The sequence below is a fragment of the Stegodyphus dumicola genome, chromosome X1 (assembly GCF_044657685.1).
Source record: "Stegodyphus dumicola isolate Sdum_Otavi_A_Nest chromosome X1, ASM4465768v1".
Taxonomy (NCBI): Eukaryota; Metazoa; Arthropoda; class Arachnida; order Araneae; family Eresidae; genus Stegodyphus; species Stegodyphus dumicola.
Window position 1 is genome coordinate 43,814,133 of NC_140780.1, and position 23,643 is coordinate 43,837,775.

The 23,643-nt window shown below is 33.5% G+C and overlaps 1 protein-coding gene across 1 annotated transcript; it reads left to right on the forward strand.

Annotated features, from left to right (window-relative positions):
• Nucleotides 1–20,642: 20,642 nt before the first annotated feature.
• Nucleotides 20,643–22,588, forward strand: LOC146993128 (uncharacterized). The gene has a single exon (XM_085807100.1). It carries the CDS (start codon nucleotides 21,068–21,070, stop codon nucleotides 22,571–22,573), a length of 1,506 nt encoding a protein of 501 aa, XP_085663226.1. The 5' UTR covers nucleotides 20,643–21,067; the 3' UTR covers nucleotides 22,574–22,588.
• The last annotated feature ends 1,055 nt before the right edge of the window (nucleotides 22,589–23,643 follow it).

Below are 23,643 nucleotides of genomic sequence, written 5' to 3' on the forward strand. Positions count from 1 at the left end.
TACGGTTTCTGCCTTCTTGGCATACTTCCAGGTTTCAGTTTGATGCTGTGTTCTCCCACATTGGCGATTTTCGAAATACCAGTTCTTAGGTTCTTATGCCTTCTTAAAATTTCCATAAGTTCTTTCTTCTTATGCGGTTCAAGGTGTGTAAAATCACATTCCTCATTAGAATAGTGTTCTTTTGCTTTCCGTGGAACAATTCTTGGAACGTTTTCAACTTCGCCGAAATCAATATCTGTATCATATATCACACCGACATTATTCACAGCGGTATTGAACTCTCGTATCTTGTTTGCGTGAACGTGCTTCGATGAATTGTCAGGCATTTGTACTATGTAACTATAATCAGTATGCTTTTTGATGATCGTAGCAGGTCCCGTCCATCTGGCATAAACTTTGTTTTGGCTATCAGGGATTAAAACTATAACCCTGTCACCTTCCTTGAATTCTTTATGACGAGTCTTTCGGTTACGGTAGAATGCATAAGCTTGTTGCTTTCCAACATCTGTAAGTCCTGCGTATTCAGCAGCTTTTTCCAATTTCGTCTTCAAATCATTCAGATAATCGGTAACTGAACTTAACTGTCCATGAGGAACAGGAGTTTCATTAGTCCATGACGATTTCAAAATAGACAACGGGCCATTAGGACGTCTTCCATAAAGCATTTGGAACGGACTAACACCAGTCGTAGCATTAGGAACTTCTCGGTAGGCCCAAAGTAAATACGGTAGATGTTTCTCCCAATCTTTCGAATGTTCTCTAACGGTATGATGTATCATTCCCTCTAAAACATCATTAAATCTTTCTACCAGGCCATTTGAACTTGGATGATAAGGAGTCGAGAACCTTGGGGACGATCCGATCCTTTTCAAAAACTCTTGGGTCAACGAAGCAGTAAAATTAGTTCCTTGATCTGAAGCAACAATTTGAGGAATTCTTGTGCGTGAAAAGATTTGCAACAATGCATCGCATGTTGCTTTGGCATTCAAACTCTTCAATGGCACCGCTTCGGGCCACCTTGTATATTGATCAACAGCACACAGAACATATTTGTAACCTCTACAGCTTGGCTCTACAGGTCCTAGGATATCCACATTAATTACCTGGAATGGTTCTTTAGGACGTGTTACTGGCGTAATCGAAACTTCATCAAAGGGACGCTTTTTCGCTTGAAGTTGACAAGAAGTACAAGCACTGCAGTATTCATTTACATCTTTCTTGATTTCCGGCCAATAGAACGAATATCTCAAACGCTCGGCTGTCTTCTTGGTTCGCAGGTGGCTTCCCCATAAGCTAGAATGAGCTAAGTCCAAAATCTGTTTCCTTCTTTCTTTAGGAACGACTAACTGGTAAACTCTTTCTCCTAGAACTTTATCTTTATGATACAAAAAGTTGTCAATAACAATAAAGTTATTACTTCCGTTCTTAACATTTTGCCAGCATGTTTTTAAAGATGGGTCATTCATTTGTTGCACTCGAAACAGTTCTGAATCCGAAACACATTGATCGTGTCTCGTGCTACTTTTGGAATCATCCTTACCTGTATCTTCATATACAAGAGTACAACATTCTATTATCTTCTTAACAGTTTCATTACATTTTTCATTAATTAGGTTTTCCCTATCATGGTTAAGTATTTCGTCAAAATTTTCAGTTTCATGAAAAGGCATTTCACCGAAACTATCAGTAGCAATGTTTACATTTTTACATTCAAAATTAAACTTTCTTTTATCATCTCCCCTTAACTCATTAAAAGCACTTAACGACAAGAGTAAATCATTACATAACTTATCCACCATTGCACATGTTATAAAAATAGGTGACATAAATTTATCATTTTCAGAATATATTACTAAAGGTAGGTTAATGAGAGGAGCTTTTAAAGCTTGCCCGAAAGCTGACGTGAGGATAACACTTCCATGTGGCGTACGGTATTTTTCTGGTACAATGTCGGTCTTGACAACGGTCAATTGCGTGCCTGTATCTGCTATTGGATTAATTAATTTCCCATCACATATAAGTTTAACGGTTGGCAAGTCATCTATTAATTCTTTAACTTCTTGATTCGCAGTAAAATATTTAAAAGAAATCTTTGCAGTTACGACGTTAGAATTATTCTTAATTTCTTCTTTAGCAACCCTTTCCTTATCTTCATGCAACAATATATTATGATACTTAGAATTACATTTTGAACATTTTAATTGAGAAGGGCAATTTTTTATTCTACAATTCCTTTCGAAACAAAGAAAGCACCGATTAGAAGCCCTTAAACTCTATTTCTTTCTTCCGGAGACATAACGCATTTTTCCGAAGCATGATTTTCGCTTTCGCAAAATAAGCAAGGGAAAGTTTGAACAACTGTAATTTTGCTTACATTAGGGGAATAGCTGGCGCCAAATTTGTTGGTCTTGAATGAATTCCGAGTGTGGAAGTTGTTTCGCTTTTCATTTGGTTGTGAATACCTTCCAAGAGAATTAGCGTGACTCTTAGAATAAAATAGATTTAATGAAGTTCGTTCGCGACTTTCAATTTCCCGTTTTAGAAATTTCATGAGGTTATCGACATTAAAAGTTTCCTCATCTGCGTTTTGACGAGCAAAATCAAGCGTTATATCCTGAGGTATGCATTTCATTAACAAAGGGTATAGTAACTTACCATACGATTCGGTCTTGACCCCTATCGAATTTAGTGACCTTACTTGTACGTTGCAAGTATCATATAATTCCCTCAAAGAATTAATGTCATTAGAACTTCGGACAGGCCGTAAATTTAAAACTTTATGCATGTAAGAATTAATAAGGAGATCTTTTCGACCATACCTCTCTTTGAGAATTTTAAAAGCTTCGTCGTAGTTTTATGGAGATAAAGAAAAGCCTTCTATTGTTTTTAAAGCTGCACCGCCTAACAGGCTAAGTAAGTAATTAAACTTATCTACTTTAGATAGTTTTACGTTTTGATTTATTGCCGTATCAAAAGAATTGTAAAATGTCTGCCACATTTCAGCATTTCCATAAAATTTATCAATCATAATCTTCGGCAATTTAACATCATAATTAGAACTTTTATCGACACCAGAAATAGATAAATTGTTACTATCATTAGAAGAACCATTAGAAACTAGCGAATTATTGCTATTTCTTTTTTCTTTCAATAATTTTGTGCCTCTAAAGCTCCATTTCGAAATTTTTTCTTCGTATTCCAAGGCACTTTCGATTTCGGTTTCAATGTCATTAACATCCGTCAAAGTTTTAATTTTTTCGTCTAACTCTTTCAAAGAAATAGCTTTTACTTTTAAACTTTCCAGTGATTCTTCAAGGTCTTCAAGGTTACCGGCTGCAATTAATGATTCAATAGCATTTGTTACTTTAGTAATTGCTGAACGCATAACTTTCCGTTCTTTCTTAGATTTCGTTAGCTCTTCAGCCATTTTTGTAACCTTGAATTCCACTTTACCACAAAATAAATTCAACAAATTTCTTACCTTTCTGAAGACTCACTTACGCATTTATCCGTGAATTTTGCAGAATGATATATCCTCCTGTTCTGACACCACTGTCATATCCTTCCTTTTCTTGGGCGTGTAGCTTCTGGATATGTATTTACTTCCTACCGTAGACGTATCGTATTGTGTGCGTTGCATAAAACAGCCATTTTAACGGCACAAAACTTTATTAACACACAAATAAAAATAATAAGTACAAACGATGAACACACAAGTATCACTTCGTTTCTTGCATCTAAGCTGACATACAACACATTTCCTTCGTTACTTCGCTACTACCTACTAACTACTCTTCTCTAGTCAGTTTCATGAGAGAGAGGCGTTGCAGGCCATTCGGCTAAACTGCGCATGCGTGGTCATCACGTCATGACAGGGACCAAATTTTAATCATTTTTTTTTTTTTTTTTTTGTTCCGAAAATGCGTGATAGAGGGGAAAAAAGGAGTCTTTACTCAAAAATAATAACTAACCACATGGTAATCAAGATTTTACCAAGCCCAGCGTGTTTGAAAAAGACTTTTCCATTTTTGGCAAAACATCGCGTAATTTGGCGTCTTTTCTTTAATAGGCAAAACTGATCGACGGGAGTTTCCGTAAGTACCTAAAAATTCTAATTATTTCCCTCATATCGAATTTAAAAAAAAATTCTTTCGTTGAATTCACGTTTGTGTGCGCATTAAATTAGACAAATAAACCCTTAAAGATCTCTCCATCCTTATCAAAATTAATTCAACTTTTTTTTTTGTGTGTGTGTTTTTATGCTATCTTACAAAGGTGTTGGCATTTGCATATACATGTATTACGTCTTAAATTATTTATGCATATAAGTTTCTTAAATTTTTATCCTATACCGTAGAACTTAGGTGTTTAAGAGAATGCCAAGAGCAAGAGACCCTAAACCTCGGCCTTAATTCCTAGACACCATAAAATTTATTTAGCGGCACACCTGCTGGCTCGGCAAAGCTATACGCCTTCAGAAGCTCACTTTTCTTATCTAGCTTATTAAGGTCCTCTCTGCGCCACATAAGCAACTCCATAATCCGTATCCGTTAATGATGCATTTTTATTTACGTGGCAGTTTAATATTTGAAGTTTGAAAATTTGAAGTTGGGTACCTTTATGTTTCTTTAGCTTTTTGAATAAATGTCTGTATGAATACGTCAGTTTTCGAACAGCGAACGGTGGGAGAGTGCACATTCTTACGCCTTGGCCCCAGATATTTATATTAATATTTATTGGCGCATGATATTTTTTTTTTGGCTTAGAATGTATGCTCGGTCGGAATGCTATTCACTTAATTATATTTTGTAATACGAAAAATTTCATCTCAATGGTGATGAGACATTTCCAAAAATGGTACTTACGTATTATTCTGTCGACCGGCCAAGTAGGACGATTTAGCGCCAATTATGGATCACTTCCTTTAGACTTCCTTTAGACTTCCGTGGTAACGATTCGTGATTAGTGAGAGTTGCTGAAATTTCTGCCAACGGTCGACGGGATAATACGTAAGTACCCTGAAAAATCTTATAATTAGCAATAGTTATTTATACATTTTGTTTATTTAAGAACATAAATTTCCCATCCTTTGAGGATAACTAATTACAACATCCGATACCAAAACACTAGATACAATGGCATTTACCGTACTCAAAGAAGTTCCAGTGAATTTATGAGCTATTTACAGGGTAAAATTTCGGCATACGGGTAAGGTAAGCTTCGGCTTTGAGTCTTTTAATTTCATGAAGCTGTTATTCGAACTCAGTCTTTCTTTGTGAAAAATATCTCTTTGTTGAAGTAACAGGATAACCGCTTTTTGATCTCTTGACAAATGCCAAGTCATGGAATGCACTGCAATCAAATCGGAAAAAATGAAATGCATGGTCATATGAGGGATTGTTATAAAGGAATTTATCACAAATTACAAGTATCTGAAGGCCAACTACACTGATTCCATCAGGCAGAAATTGAGGTTATCAGAATATGGCTATTTGGCATAGAATGCCTTCGTGGAAGCCGTTTTAAAGGATATTAGCTCCTATTCACCTTGCAGGTGAGGAAAATCACGAAAACTCTCATGCAGCTAGCCCATTAACTGGGATTTGGAACCAGGTTGAACTATCGGTGTTCAATAAATTTTCCGCTCAGCCGCTGTTGGGCCCCTTTAAGCAGAGATAAACATAAATTAAATGCACATGTAGCGTGTATATATAATATTTGCGATATTTTTTAATTGCTTTTAAACCCAAAAGTCATCTGAAATAAGTAACAAATACATATATTTAAGATCGTGGGCGTTTTGGAAGTGCAAAGGCTTATGTAAATTTCTATTTTAAGTTGTTAAAGTAATGTTCAATAACTAAATATTTATGAATTTCATATCTATTTTACAGATGAATGCTATTATAGTTTGTAAATATTTGAACGAAGGAATTAAGTTCTTTACAGTCATGTGACTGTCACACAAATTCAAAAAAATATATAAAATTGTAGAAGTCATCTTCCGCTCACAAAACAAATGCTGCAGAAATAATTATACTTTGGTATGGACACTGTTCAAGCCGCACTTGATCTTCAAACTGAATGTTTGGGAAGTGAGTATGATGCTTAAATTCAAATTACATTTTTTCCCCCTTACGCATTGTTATGACCCCGATCGTCACTTAAATGCAGCGAGGGTCCATCGGAGTCCACCTCCTATACTTCTGAACCTTTGAGAGAAATACTAATTCAAATCGCAACCACAGATAAGGGTTTGCTCCGATATTTTTATTTTATTACTTCCCTATTTATCATTAATTTAATTTTATTTATTAAATTTTTTATCTATTTACACTCTAGTTAATATTAATTATTGATTAATCATTACTTTATTTATTTTATTTTAACTTCACTGACGGCTCCTGCACTTCTATGCATTCTCTAATTCATGTCCTTCTCCTATTCATTCTCTAATTCATATCCTTCTTCTTATTCATTACTTTATTTATTTTATTTAAACTTTACTGACCGCTTTCCATAGGGCTCCTGCACTTCTAATTACAGAAATTAAAGCCTGACCCTGGTAGCGGTCCTACTCTTTACATAATGATTCGTAACAAGAGCGGGCGGTCCACACCGCCGGGCAACACATTTTTAGGGGCGCCATAGTATGCGTGAACCATTATTTTACATTCAAATGGATCATTGAGGCAGGGGAAGAAGGATTAAACTGTTAACTGTCATAAGGAATAAACAGAAAAGAAAAACAGTCTTTACGCTAGATAAAATATTCAAGAAAATTACCACGCTATTTCAACAACATAGTTTTGCTATGCCTTTTTTTATTTCGTCGAAACTTCTGAATGCAAATTTCGAATATCAACTAATTTATAACAGTCGCTGACATTAATAAGGAAGAATTCCTCGAAAGAAAGTATTTCAAAGATATATTTCCGTTAGTGAAATTAAAATCTGAATTTCGAATTTTTTGCAGTTTATTCTAAAATATGATCTCCAGAAGAAGCTACAAATATTGCAATACTTGTGTGAACTTTTCCTCTTAATTGCTTAAGTGTTGCTAGCTGTGTGAAGCGTTTTCTAAATAAAAAATAATTTCAGAACTACAAATAAAGGTATATTTTACATTGAAGAATTCTGGCCACAGAACAATCAAATAGACCTCTACGATGTCCTGATCAACCGAGCCCTAGCGTGCTTTTGCCATAATTAAATACACCACCTGATCAACCGAACAGAGAAACAACCGAATAAGAGTAGAATTTTTAAATGTTGAAAATAACGGGTTTTTTTTTTTTTTTTTTTAAATTAAAGTGAATTTCTATTTCCCTACATGTATTTTGACATTTTTTTTTCCAGTTATTTGTTTGTATATCAAAAGGGGCGGTAAATTTAGGGACCGCTTCGGGCGTCAAATTTCTAGTTACGCCACATATAATAAATACAGAAAGTGTAATGATTTGTAAATACCCTAATACACTATATTATGCTATTGCTTCATTGCAAATTAGGCAAAGATGTTGACGCTCATCACGTCTACTGCGTAACCGATGCTTCACATACCGACGATCAGAATGAATCTAATATAGAATATTTGCTCAGCAGGAGCTTTAAGCTATTTATTACTGCGAAAGCTTTTTTTCTGATGTTGGTGATATGGTTTTTCCACGTCAGTTTCTCATTAAGTGTAATCCCAAGTTATTTTGCATTTGACGCGTGTGAGATCACTTCGTTTAACAAATAGAGTTTTTCCTTGAGCTGGGTCTGACTATGTTTCCTTCTAACTATGAGCAACTGGGATTTTTGGGCATTGACTGAAATTCTCCACTTGGTACACCAACATTCAATTCCTTGCATAATGTCTTGTAGTTTCTTTATTGCGGAGTTGGCGTTAGCAGACTTCACAGCAAAAGCTGTTTCGTCTGCGTAACAGCCTAAGAAGTTATTTCGGTCTAGGTGTGTCCGGTTAAAATCAAAGACATATAGAAGATACAAAATGGGTCCTAAAATGGACCCTGGGGGAACGCCAGCATTAACCTTTCGTGTATTAGTAGTATCCTTTGCAATGAAGACCACGAAACTTCGATTGTCAATGAAAGAGACAATATGTTCGATAATCTCTCTATCAATATTAAAGTTTATCAGCTTGTAAATAAGCCCCTTATGCTAAACGCGATCGAAGGCTTTCGTCATTTCCAGCATGAGGATGGCAATATTCTGCCTATGGTGCAGAGCGTTTCCACAAAACTCCACAAGTCGAATAAGTTGTTTGATGGTGGATAAGTTATTCCGGAATCCGAATTATTCGGGCGGTAGCACGTCAAGGAAGGGCCTGAGCCTGTTCAGAATGATTCGTTCATAAGTTTTCCCCAGACCCGAGAGCAGGCTAATAGGCCTATAGCCCTCAAGCTTAGTGGCATCTTTTCCTGGTTCGGGTAACAGTATAATTTTTTCTTCCTTCCAGGTATTGGGGAAGTAACTGATACTGAGGGATGCATTTGTAATGCTAGTAAACTTTGTGACAAACTACATTCACAGGTGTTTTCTTGGTAGCGACGTTGTTTATAGCGTCATGCTCTGGTGCTCTCCGTGTTTTTAGCTTCTTGATTAAGTCCCTTATTTCTAAAGGCGAGGCATAGTTAATCTGCTTCCTAACGGTGGGTGCATTTAGCCAGTCTTTTACCTTATGGCAGCCTTAATAGACGAAATCCAGGTCACGTGAGATCCGATTTGGCATAAACTGCTGCTCTAAATAATCGGCCAGTATTTCAGCTTTATCTTTGCTAGTAAAAGCTATTTTTTCATTTGTAAAAATGGGCCACGTGCTGTTCGCCTTACATTTTAAATTCTTTATGAAAGCCCATAGGGAACCATCCATAGGGTTTAAGCTCAAAACCTTTTCTTCCCGGGTATCGTTTCTGAATTGTTCAATCCATTTCTTATATCCTTGTTTAGTCTATTCACTCTGTTTTAACGCTAGGACTCCAGGTTAAGTGCCATCTTTTGCATAGTCGATTGCGCGCTGTGATTAGATTTCTAATGTTCTTGGGCAACCTGTTCGCATATTTTTCTTTAGTAATGTAGCGTGAGGCGCTTTTGATCGCATTGCTGATGCAGTCAGTTAGATTGTTAATAGCCGTGCCAATGTCTTTCCTGGACTTCCAAGGGCTGGGGAGGTTGTTCTGGAGCATCTCCTTGTAGCGCTCCCAGTTTGTGATATTCACGTGTTCATTAATCTATATCTTAAAGGTACAAAGCGTCACAATAGGTAAGGAGTTAAATAGCAAAAGCCGAAGCAAAAAATAGCAAAAAAGCACGTGACGTCAGAAATAGCGTACTTTTTTTGTGCCGTCATAGGTTTGTTATCTCACATGACTTCTGACATCATCACAAATGCAGTATCCATGAGTAACTGTTATTCGATTTCTGGTAGTATTAAATAACTACGTTTGTTTTGAGGAAAATCGTAAACCCACAGTCATAATTTTCCATTGTTTAAATATGCACTTCTTTGATTTAAATTTGTTCATATTTATCGTTATGTGCTTTTACAGGTTTGGATTGTTAATACTACTGTACTAATACTTTTGAGTTGGTGGTTTGCTCTTTTTATGTGCCTTCAGTTCACATTTACATACCTTGCAATATGGATTTGTTTTATCACTTTTCATTCCTTTTTTAACCAATTCTCACACGCAAATATTTTATGTTAAGTATTTCAAAATGTGTTATTGAACACCTTGCCTCTTACGTAGATAAAGTCCGCCTATAAATACAGCGATTCTTTAATGTGCGTTCGATTTTTTAAAGAAGCAAAAAAGAACACTGAAGTAGCACAGAAAAGCTTTATTATGATATGAAACGACGGGGAGTAACTTATAAAGTAGGAGATGAAGTGTTAAAAATTAAGCATTCACTTTCTTCAGCACCAGAAGAAAAAACTGCCAAATTTTATCCACGATTTGAAGGACCATATGTCATAGAAAAAATAACTCAGGCTGTAGTGGTGTTAAAAGCCAGGAATGGTTAAACCTGCACCGCAAACATTGACCAGATAAAACCATTCATTAATCGTAATAAAATGCCAATATTTAAAGATCTTTTGCAGGATCCGGCACGGCAGGCACAAGCTCCAGAGGTGGAACAACGACAATCACAAGACCAAGCCATTACTAGACAAGAGCAGTTGAAAAGAAAGTTCCCCCGTTGGAAAATTGAAGGTAACAAGAAAAAGAAGCCGTTCCACCGACCAGAAAAGAGAGGGCACGTCCACCCCCAGAATGAAGAAGGGAGAAGTACGACGAATGCAAAGAGAGCCAGGAGAAATGACAGCAACTATAACACGGCTCCAAAACGTAAGATCTACCCATCGGATAAGAGCCTACGCAGCAAATGTCGACGAATTGATGAAGGAACTGCAGAGGCAAAGAAACAAGAAAAATTTGAACAGCCAGCAACGAGATCCAAGCAGGAACGAGAGAGAGTTGTCCCGGTTCCGCCAAGACCAACTGCCATCAATCGGCCGATACCACAGGCAGAGGCTAAAAAGAAGGTCTTCAAGGGTGACCGAACTGAAAGGAAAAAAAGTTCATGGAGGAAGGAACAGAAGGGCGAACCCGCACAAGACGGAAGATCAACCAGACTGTAGTCTTCGCCACTTTCCAAGCCAGGGCAGAAAAAGGATGTCTGAATATCACAAAGATAAGTAAAACTTTATGTTACTTTGAAACCTTAAGTTAATTCTTCATTCTTACTGCAAGTGGCAGAATTCAACAAGTTTTACCTCATGTGAGGCCTACCTTTATCGCCAAAAAGGCGAGAAATAAGTTGTTACCTATTTTGATATTGTTTTTCAATTACTCGCGAGTAAAACTAAAATTAATGTATAGTAGGAATGTGTAAATACATGAATATTGTAAGAGCATTTATAATCTTTGAGAATGGTACCTTAAGAAAATTGCAAAAATTATTGTATACAATTTTATTTAAAAGATTCTGGCAAGAAAGAAGTTTTACTCTGAAAGATTTTTGAAATGTAGTATTTCAATGTAGAAGAATTGGCACTTGCTTGGAAAAGAATAGAAGTTAACAATGTACTACTAATGTATGTTTTAAAATGCGTAAAATTAACGGCATGTTAATATGTTCTTATATACAATGTGAACTGTTATGTTAAAAGTTAAGAAATACTGTGATATGTTAAAAGTGAAAATATTAGAGTAATGGCCAAAAATTTTAACTTATTCGTATGACTGTAAAAAGAGCAAATTATTGTGAATATGTGTTAAAGGTTGAATGAATGTAGTTAGGCTCTCTGACGCTACACTTCAGAGTTAGCCACTTTTCAGAATAGTACCTCAGGGTTCAGAGATGAATATAAGGTGTGTTCTGAGGTCTTGTTATGTTGAATTTTAACACGTTAGTGTTTTGATTGCAGGCGGTGGTGTTGAACACTTGTACATAGACACGCACGTGTTTGGTGTTTTTCTTTACAACACATGTCAGAGAGCACGGGGAGATAATTAAATAACGTCATGAATGAAATAAGAATTTTAAAAGAGAAATATAAATATTCATGTTACTTGCCATTTGATTGTGTAACATTTCATTAAACTAGTTTTCCTTCTAGATCTCTGGAAGGAACCAGATTGAACTAAGAAACTCCTGTTTATAGATGCAGTACAGATGAAAATTATTTGTCCATGGAGTTGATAATGTAAAAACGACTTTTTAATTTCTAGATTAGATAATTTCTAGTGAGAAATGTTTGTAAAAGATTAGCCTCGCATTAGATTCTAGAGCTAAAAGTTTTCAACAAGGTCGTTTTAGACCTCAGTTTCAAACTAATTAACTCTGGCGGGAAGTATGTAAGGATCTTAAGTTTTACTAACGTTTATTTTATTTTAAATCTTTACTATCACTTCTTATTTTCTACTGCCGGCCAGAATTAAAAGCTTTAACTTATTTATGCAAATTTGTCTTGCTAACGCCAAGTACTTCAGTTGTGGCTTTTTGCCAAGCAAGAGAGAGGAAGGAGTTATTGGAAGCAGGCCGCTTGCCATTGTCGTTTTACGAGCTTTCACTCGGTTGCTGGTTGCCTTCAAGGCCAGAGGTTTAGTCCTGTTGATAATTTCAAACGTTTTATACGTAGTTTTAGCAGCTCTCCGTACTACATACGGAGTTTGTTAAATAACGGCCAATCTTATTGCTAGGCACTTGTATACTAATTCAAAGTTAGTTTTAGTTAGTAGTTTTATATTCTTACGTTCAGACCCCAAGTGGTTGGTCTCTGTATTCCGAAGTTCCGGAAATACCTGTAAAGATAGAAAAATAAAGGGTTTCGTATACCCTTCCTGTGTGTATTGTCTACTTCACAATTTATTGAACATACCTTGAGTAAGGTTCCGAGTCAGGACAGTTCATGTTTACAAAGCAAGTCAAGAGGAACACAAGTCCTAATAAGAAAACTTACTGAACATTGTAATATTCTTTTATATTCATCACGTTTTCAGTATCCACACATGTTTACAGGTTCAAATGCCATATTTCAAAATCAAAGTTATTTATGAAATAAAACCTTATAAAATCTGATAAATCATTTGTTTGTCCAAATTTTTAAATCTAAAATCTCTTACATTAAATTATTTCTATCTCTTAAATTACATCCCATTATTAATATCAATTTAATTTATTAATGTGTTTGTCCTAAACACATTAATAAATTAAATTGATATTAATAATTTCAAAGAAGTTTGAATTTTTCAAACTTCTTTGAAATACTTTTTGTGTCCTGAAAATGCAAAGTATTTTCATAAAAAAATAAACAGGCATACAAAATTGTTAATAACCAGTATTATATGATTAATTGTTCATTTAATAGTTGATTTGATCTCTTTTGACTTATTTCATCTCTAAATTTTCTACACAGAAATCCTCTGTCTAATTTTTATTAGCTTTTCTCAGACAATTTTTAAAGTGGAATAAAAGTCGTGATTGTGCAAAACACATCTTTGAAGCTAAATGTATTCTAAGAAGTACAAAAAATGTAAACGAGATTTTGTACCTCCCCCAAATCAGTCATTTAAACTATTCCAGCCGTTCAGGAAAACGATAAACATTGTGAACATAAAAATCTGCCCTTTTTTATATATACTTTAATAAAAGGAAATGTGTTCCTTCTTTTAATATATATAAGAAAAGGAACCCATTTTCCTTTCTAAACTTTTCAAAGTCGCCAAGGCTTAAAAAATGATAAACTACCGTGAGGTATTAACCCGCCTTTAAAAAAAAATATTCACTACAGCACTTGAACAGTTCGCGTACGTAGAATCCGTTCTTTTCGATTGGGTTCAAATGACGAATCCGACAACTCAATGCGCATGCGTGGTTAATGTTGGTGGGAATAGCTCAAGCGGCTAATCGCACCGGTGGTGCGAATAACATCGGCCAAAAATGTCAGTATTAAATTTAACTTTGTTTGTGTGAATGCTATACGCCTAGAACAGGAGGAAGCAATCTCGTTTTCTGTACTCATTGCAAAAAAGCGTGATCAACGTTGCTTGAACCAAAGAAAAAAAAACAGAAGTTTACCTGCTTGAAAAAAAAACAGAAATAGTAAAAAATATTGTAAAACATTAGAAGATAATGTAAATCTAACAAATGAAGGTGAAACATATGATGCGAGTGAATTTTAAAAGTTTCATTGGATATAATGCATAAATTGTTTCTACCTCAAACTTCGCTTAGAAAGTCCTCCACGAAGGCATCCCTCCCTTTAGGCAGATAACCTACGTGTGCTTTGTCATAATTAAATAATCTAATACAATCCTCAAACTTTGAATCACGAACGAATTTGCCATAGGTTTATTTTTCTCATATTAATATTATGAGATTAAAAATAGTCAAATGAAACGAAAATGTTATCTAGTGTCTATATATTCATATTTAAAGTTAATTTTCTGTTTCTCATGACCATGTATTAAAGGTAAGTTTGAAGAAAATCTTTAAACTCGGTTTTCTCAAAACAAAAATTTTCGCAGTTTGTATGTCTTGAAAATGCTCCATGCATCTCATTTTTTATTCAAAAATGAATGATATTTGGAAGAAACTATCTTGTTATATGTTACAATAGATCTGTAAATGCGTTTTAGGATATGAGGTTATTAAGAAGTTTAAACTTGTGGTAATGTTTAACCAAAAAAGATATTTTTCCGAAAACTGGGTTTAAGTTCACAAAAGTCCTTTTTAAAAAGTTCTGATTCATCATATTCAATAACGGATATACAAAAACCTTTGTCAAGTCTTTATGACAAAGGAAAAATTAGGAAAGAATATAGAAAATTAGCGCGCAAGGAGCATTTTAAATCTTTAACTAAAATAATTAATTACTTGTTTAAAATTTTTTTAATTTAAAATAAATTAAAATTTTGAGCATATATTTTATAAACTGATGTTATAATACGTATAGCTATACAATTTCTTATTGAAAACACAAAAACTTAAAAAACTAAATTTTGAAGTCCACCGTCCACTAGGAAAGGATGTAATGCTTACAATTATTTTCAGCATTCGTACGAATACTGTGTATAAAATAAACATTTGCTTTAACAAAATGCTTAATCAGAAAGTAATATGCCCGGTATTTCCGGTATGTTATTATAACTAACACATATAAAATGATCATTTTGCTTTAGTTTACATTTTTTTCCTTACCAAAATCATGTATCAGACGCGCCGACCCATGTGTCTTGTCACCCGGGTGACGTCATTACCAGCAACCAATAGCACGCTTTTTCCGTTCCTGACCTAAACTTTAATATTAAAGAACTTTAGTTTACATTAACCCCGTTCACATGCAACGCTCCTTCGCACAGCTGCCGTTAGCAAGGGGAGAAAAAGGAGACATGAAAGAGTTTCGTCTTTAGGACCCGTTCAGAAGACCACCGTCTTCCTTCCCCTTTACACCTAAAGCCTCTATGAACAATCACGTCTCCGAATTGGCAGATTTCTAATACTGTTCACACATTTTTAACGTGGTTTACTGTTGTTAATTTTGTAATTTGTACTTTCGTAACTGATATCTGAACTTTCGTAATGGTTCCTGAAAAATATATGCTTTTTAATTATTATTATTATTATATAAGCTATTATTTAGTTCACTCTTGGTGCTTGTCGCTATGGTTAAAAGATGGTAATGAATTTTTAAACTGCTTCCCGATATGATATAGAACTCAAACTTTGTACATACACTGCTTGTGGATGTGGTGTCACGTTTTTGATTTTTAGAGGATTAGATTTTTTTTCAAATTTAAAGTTGAAACGACTTTTTGCAAATATTAACAAATAAACTGAGAATCTCAGAATATTATAGTTTGCACCATAACACACTGTGAAAGAAAAAAAAAATTAAATGAAATTTTTAGCGTAATTTTTTTTAAAAATATTTTGGGAGAATTTTTGAAAATCGTTCATATTTTTAGACTTTTTGACGCCCATTAATTTTAAAATTTCATATCTAAAAATATATCGGTTACAAACTTCCGACATTTTCACAGTTTATAAAACAAACTTTTCGCATTAAAAAAATGATAAAGGAAATTAAATGGATGATTTTGTACTTTTTTGAAAGATATGCAATGAAGCAGAATGGAAAATATTGGTTCTTCTTGGGCATCAATTCGAAACATCGGTTTCAAAGTAATAATCTCATTATACCACACTATTTTTATGACATTATTTACGCTATATAAGTTGTTATTGTTACCAGTTGTTAGTTCAGCGTGAGATTGGAGATATTTCTGAGTTAACTTTCTCTTAAGATGCGTTGTGTTTAACGTTCTTTAGATTGAAGCATAACTACTGATTATACTTAGTGATATGCTAAACACTTGTACGAGTATTTCTGTGGAAAATTCCAGAACTTTGAAGTGTTTATGTTGATAAAATAAAATTAATTAAGCTATCATCGGTTTGAGTGCAATGACAACTATTAAAAACTATTATCAATCTATTACAAACCCGTACGCACGCAGCAATATTATAAGTAATTAATGTATTAAAATTGTTTTGAACGTGTTTTACAAAAAAACAGGTAAAGAAAAATTCTGCTTGCGTTTTATGAGTTTTTGCAATTTTTCTGGCCACATAAGGTTTTAAAAAAAGGATTGTAATTTATGTTTATATTTACCAATTGAATAAATAGCACTAGGTTTGATTTATATACATGTGTGTATATTGAAATTCAGTAATAAAATTTTAAAGATTTGAAATGATTAAATGTCTATTTAGACAGTTTGAATTCTTTAAACTGCAAATGCAAACTGAGAAACTTTTGCACTTTTTCCAATAAATCCTTTTACTCCTAAAACATATACAGGTATGGATTAAATTTTTTATTATTTTTACTGCTTATATAAAATTATATACTTTATAGAAACAAGGATGGATTTTGCAAAATACTTTCGGAAAAAATTATTTGAAATGAAAATGTGACTGAGATCATATTTGTTTTAAAGATTTTAGATAAAAGTGTATTTTTCCCCCCTCAGAAACTAATTCATTAATTGCAAAATCATTCCTTGAAGTTATTAAGAACACTCTAATAAATACAATAAAAAACTGGGGGGAGACATTGAAAATTGTAGGAGAAGAAAGACATTTTAATCGTAAAATTTTTCTTCAAAAATTTAAATTAAAAAAATGCTAGCAAAAACTTTTTTTCAGCTCAAAATTATTTTGTCTCACAAAACCATTTAATAATATTCATAATTATTAAATGGATGATTCATAATTATTAAGTAGATGAAAATGCTTAAATTTTAAAAAAAAAATCATTCAAAAGGTACCGAGTCCCTTTTTGCGTTGAAGCCGATATGCACTTGTTTTAACTTTAGTTTTAATTTGAACGATATTTTTGGATTACCTAGCATCAGATAAACCTTGTCTGTATTTGCCTATAATTTCCGTATCTTGTACAGTTCTGTCTAATTTTGGGGGGGATGCTATCACATCCCCAGACATCTATCAGCGCGATTGTTTCGCTGACAGTCCAGCGAGCAGTAACTAAAATTAAGTGAACCGCGCAGTATAGTACGGGAAATCTCCCCATTTGCCCTGCTCCCGAGAGGTAAGAAACATTCAACCTAGTTCTACCTCCAATTCGGCGAGGCAGTTAATGCTTGTCCCATGTGAACGGGACACGTTGGAAGAACCGGTTTTCGCTACCGGTCGAATCTGCTCTTGTGAACGGGGCTATTGTGTCTACGAGAGCTTGCCTTTTTTCCCCAAGGAGGTTAGAATAGAAGGAGGGAAGGTTCAACTCAAACGGTGAAGCTTGGCGGCCATCTTCCTGTTATCACCGTGACTTGTGCAAGGAAGTCTGTCATTGCAACATTTTTTTCTTTTCTTTTTGAAGCATGTCAGCTTGTATTGCATATGGATGCACAAATAGATTCTCGAAAAAAATTCCGGGCATTATTTTTCACACGTAAGTATTAATTTTCTTTTTTTTTATGTAATATGACAACTATGTCAAAAAATATCACAATGTCATGTGGTTTTCTTTCCAGATGTGAAAAAAAGGGCTTAAAATAGGTTATTTAATATAACTATAATCAAAATATATTAAATACATTTTAATGTTTCTGTTTATAGCTGGTATCTTCGTTCCTTAAGATACAATGCTATATGGTAGGATTTAAATTGTATAATTTGAAAGTTTTAGTTAATTCGTTTTATAACTTTCATGAAAAGTAAGAAATCAATTGTTACTATTTTTATTAATTGTAAAGGTGTTAAATAAAGCAATGCTTTTCTTTATATATTAATTATTATTCATTTTTTTAAGATAAACTGTTCTGTTGTTAAAAATTTTTTGTATAAACTTACAAATTTCTGAGCAGTATAGTGATAAAATTAAGTAAAATATTTACACACTTGAACATGTGGAAAGATGTATCCAAAAACTTATATAGGTGTATTTCTGTAATTCAACTTAATTAAAGGCAGTTTCTTTGAGATTAATAAATATGAAATGCGCATAAACTGAAATCAATGAATTCTGTTTTATTTTATTAAGATTTATTTTCTAACCTAAGCGAATCCGTGAAATATGCAGAAACATCATTTTTTAAAGGCTTTAATGTTATGCGCATGCATTTAGATTTCGAACTATTTCTTAACAATTTGCTGTACATAATAAATTATGGATATCATCTTTATTACTTTAAAACAAAAATTCAACAATAGCGGGGGATTTCATTATAAATTTAACATAATTTTACTGGAAAATAAATGCACGGAACAGCTTAGAAACACGTACATGTCACTGCCGTAATGCAATGTTTTGAAGTCACAAACATGGACGCCGCTGCGTATTTCCTAAGGCTCCTATATACCAGGCTGAATCATCAGGCAATCGCGATCCCAAGTGGGAGATTTAATGGCGGCTGTGTGGTTATGGTGCAACAATTTTTTGTGTTTTTTTGGGTAAAATGGGCGGATGTGCAGCTATTAATTGTTCAAATCATTCACGGAAAGGTCATACATTGGTAAAATTTCCTAAAAATGAAGAAAGAAGGAAAATATAGGTAAATAATTGCCGAAGAGACAATTGGAAACCTGGTCCAGGCGCTGAACTTTGCTTAGTAAGTGTAATGTTAATTACGCCTTCATTTAGAGTTTATATCTTCTCTGATGTTTATAATGTGCAAGTAAAGTGAAATTCTTGTGTACAATAACCTGAGTATCTGCTAATTTCTGTAAAAATAGCTATAATTAAATTAGTCTAGGGTTAATGTACCCGTCGCCAAACATCGCCAATGTGGATGTTTTGAATGTGGAAAAGAAATTTCTCTTCTAATATAAAGCGCAGATTTTGTTTTCCTGTGCTAATTGTGGAATTTATACTAATGTAACATGAAAATCATTAGCATATTGAAATTTATTAAAAAATAAATAATAATTTGGAAAGTCAAGATAAAATCTGAATGTTTGCTAGAGATATATGTAACATTATACTATAGTTGCAATATCGTTGGAATGATATATAATTTTTTCTTTATTTTATAATCACTGTTGTTAAAAAGTTAGATGAGTTGTTTATGCACGGTCCCCACTACTGTTTCTTGGTTAAAATAACTTCCAGAATTTTGACATTGACATCTGAAGTCAATAGAATAAATTGAATAGTATGAGACAAAATATATATAATCTGACTTCAATAATTGCAAGTACCATATATTTATAATCACAGTATTATACAATTTGGCAATTTTAAAAAGATAATAAGAGTAAAGATTTAGAAATGAATGCAGAACATTCAAATAAGCACAGAAAACTTGTGAAACTGCATGTGTATTTTTCAAAAATAATTGTAGTGTTTTTAATGCATGTGTAGTGTTTAATGCATGCATAACAATCAAATAAATCTGCCTGTAATGATGAATTTCAAAGGCCAAGCCAAAATCCTTTCATGAATAACAATTACTGATCTGTTACAAAACAGATTTTTATACATGATAAATAATATTTTCTGAAGCGTTATTTTGTGTTGTCATCTCTAAATAAAAAATTGCCTACAAATTCAGAAAGCTACTGAACTACGTTCTAGAGTTTTTAATAACTTGAATTGGATATGTCTGTGCCGATGTAATTTAAAAAATTGTCGTTTAAACTGGCCTTGATGCTTTTTAAAATGCATGTTGGCACTGTGCTCTGAAATTAGGGCTATGTTTTGAATGATTAGAGAATTAAAAATTAAATATTTCAATTAGAGCAATAAACATTACTACAATTATAACAAGAATCATAGTCTGCTCTAATTATAAATGTATTTATCGGCCTAGTATCTTAAAAGTTGGGTGAAGTGAACTCTTATTTTCTTATCTATTGTAAGAGCATTATAGCAAGAAATATAAAGTTTTATTTTAGTTGTTTTTAATGTTATAGCAAAACACTACTTCATTTAATTTTTGGATAATGTTCTAAAGAACACTTCAAATTATAGGCAAAAAATAAATATTGGATAATTAAATTCTGCCCAAGCTTACAAGATGCTGCTGCTGATATGTTAGACATGGTTTGTTTATTGTTTCAGTTTTTTATAATACTGGGCCTAATTTAATTACCTGCATATTTATTTATTGCCTATACTTACTTACAGTTCATGCTTGCTGCCTTTGGCACAACCTCACTGTGTGGTTTGTTTTTTGTACTTTTATTTATTTTGTATACTTTTTTTATTACTTTATGTATTTACAGGATCATTTTGAGGTATCTCAATTTGAGTCACTATGCAAAGATAGAAAAAACTAAGAAAACACTCTTTAGCATTCCAAATCCACCACCATCTGTAACTGACAAGAGGATAAGAGAAGTAAGATGTCCTAAGCCAAATACTGAAGTGGTAAATTATTTAATATTCTCCAAAAAAGTTGTTGAAAAAATCATTGTTATTACAAATATATTAATTCATCCAACCATTGTTTAAAAAAATAATCACAGCATAACATGTTTACTATTTCTTTTTGAATTTAGGAAACTCTACCTGCTTCAAATGAAGAGTTGTTAAAAAAAATAGAATTCCTTGAGCAACAGCTTCAAGAAAAAGATGCAAAATTGACATCATTTTTGTTCGATGAGCAAGTAGGAGCCCTTGCTGTGCAGTCAAAAAGGAACTGGTCAGAAAAGTCCATTATAAAAGGACTGAAGATGCGATTTGCTTTGGGCAAACATGGATATAATTACCTCAGAAGTACTGGATATCCAGCACCATCGTACAGTACCTTGAACAGGAGGATTAGGGAAATAAAAATAAATTTCGGCATTTTAGAAAATTTGTTTTTTTTCCTCAAGACAAAAGTTCATTCATTGGATGCTCTTGATAGGAACTGCCGCCTTTTAGTTGACGAAATGGAAATAGCTTCATATCAAGATTTTGATACATCGTCTAAGTCATTCATTGAAAATGTTACGTTAGGAAAACCTGCAGTTGCTAAGAGGCCTTAAAACATCATGGAAACAGATTGTTGCCAATGAATTAACAGGGTCTTCAACATCAGGTTCTGACATGAAAGATCTAATTCATAGAACTGTAGTAGCAGCTACAGAAATAGGTTTAACTGTAAGAGCCTCTGTTTCAGATATGGAAAGCAATAACAGAGCAATGTGGTCGTCATTGGATGTATCGATCTCTAGGACAGATAGGAAGACAAATTACAATATTGGAGGACCTGATGTTTTCATTCACAGTATTGCAGATGTACCACATCTCATTAAAAACATGATAAATGCATTTCTTTCAAGTATTATGATATTACCAGAGGAATTTCGCCAGCAGCATGCCTTGCCATCGAGGATAGTAGCTTCAGTGTATGTGAAACGACTCTGGTCAAGTGAGATAGAATCAGATGCTGCCCTACATCACTTGAACAGAGTTCATCTCTTCCCAACACACTTTTCCTCGATGAATGTGGCATCTGCTGTGCAATTGTTTTCTGTAAAAACAGCTGCTGCTATTGAAAAAGCAGTTATTTTACACCAAGTTGCAAAAGAAACATTAACTTCTGCATGGTGGCTGAGACTTGTAGCAGAATGGTTTACAATTATGACTGCAAGGCATCCAAAAAAAGGCATCACTATCAAAAATCAAGATGAGAAATTTAATATTTTATTGAAATTCATTCATGTGACTGGAACTGTTCAGTTTGGGAAAGCATGGAAGCCATTTCAAACTGGCATTATTATGAGCACATTGAGTGTTGTGAAACTCTCAAAAGAATTATTTTCCGAGGGGTTTACATTTTTCTTACCAGGCAGGTTGACACAAGATGCGCTGGAAAATGCCTTTTCACAGATTAGACGAAAGTCGGGTGCAAAGCCTACTGCTTTGCAAGCCAAGAGAGCACTGAAATTAGTGTGCCTATCACAGTTCATTTCAGATATCAATAATCCAAATTATTGTTCTGAAAGTGACCACAGCCTCTTTGATGCTTCTGAATTAGAGGTTGCTATCAGAAAGGAGGTCTTGCATCCTATCTCCAATTCTGTAGTGCCATCTACCTCTTCTGCAGTGGCAGTGAAACGTCGCTTGCCCCCAGCTGTGGAAGAAAATGATATACATTACATCGCAGGAGCCATATATAATAAGTTGTTGAAAAAAAAAAGCATATGTGAAAATTGTAAAACAGCTATGACCATTTCAGAGGACATGCTGGAACCTGACATACCCGAGCATCGCACAATTCTTACAAAACATAGCAATAAAGGTGGACTGAAGGTCATCTCTTCAGGAATGTATCGAATATGTAGGGAAGCTGAACGAGAATTTCAAAAATGTAAAGATGTACTCCTTCGTTTACAATCAGCCATCACAAAAGAATTAGTTGAAAGAATAATCGATAAATGTACACATGTGGCCATGCCAGAATGCTGTAATCTTAAGAAAGTAATTATTGATAATTTTTTCATTACTAGATGCAAAGGCCTTACACAGCATCTTATCAACAAAAGAGCCCATAACGTTTCATATTCATCAGCATCGGCCAATAAGAAACAAAAAGTAAAAGAATTTTAGAAGGTATGTATGTTTTATATTAAATAATTTATGTGTTTTATGTAATATGTATTACTTTTTCCTAGGCTACGAGCATATAAATTTCTGTGTTTGATGTTATATATGTTACTTTCTGCTAGGCTATGAGTATATTATTATGGTATTATTTTCTTGTTTCTAATATATAGAAATATAGCGTATTTTCCAGTATACAATTTCAATTAAGTTTTACTTAAAAGTATGGGAAAGCAGATTTGTTTCATGCATGATCTTTATAATACTGGTATGAAATAAATGAATTTTAATCTGTAAACAATTTTTTGTTAATATTGAAATGTGTTTCTTTGGATACATTTTTAGGCACTTGTGGATCATGTTAGACAACATGCAATAGAGAAAAGATGTCCGTGTGCATAAATTTTCCCATTGTGTTACTTCATTTTATCTAAATTTCAAGGATAATTATTTTCATTTTTATATGGCATGTTATCAGTATAAAGTCTAGTGAAAATAAATTGGTATGTGTATCTGTTTTTGAAGTGTAATGCTTAAATAAAAAGATGGTGTGTGTTTCTTCATTTAAACAAAATTTCAAGGATAGTATTTTTCAGCGTTGTACTGTTTGTTATTTCTCAATGTAAAGGGTAACAAGGGAAAAAAAACTGGTATGGTACATCTGTTTTTTTAAGCATGATAATTTTATTTATTTCTGTAGTGATGCATATATATAGAGAGAAGGTATTTGGTCCAACTGAAGTTATAATAAATCTAATTTTACTAGATCTCTTTCTCCCCTCAGGTGTAGAAAATTTTCAAATGCAGAAAGTTTATTTGCAGAATTAATTCATTTCTGATAAACTGATTATCATTAATTTTTTATATAACATGTTATTAAGTTACACGTTTGACTACTGTGTAATAAACTTGTATTTAGGGCAAAAAATTAACTATTTTGCAGCTGGTGACTAATATCATATGCTTCTAAGAATATTACTTTTAACTTTTTTCATAATTTTTGTATTTCAGGAACATGAAACTGTTATTTTGATATACTTAAATAATAAAAGTGTGTATCTGAATCAATTAATGGA

Coding starts and splice junctions, on each gene's coding strand:
- LOC146993128 (XM_085807100.1), top strand. CDS start 21,068: ATGAAAGATCTAATTCATAGAACTGTAGTAGCAGCTACAGAAATAGGT.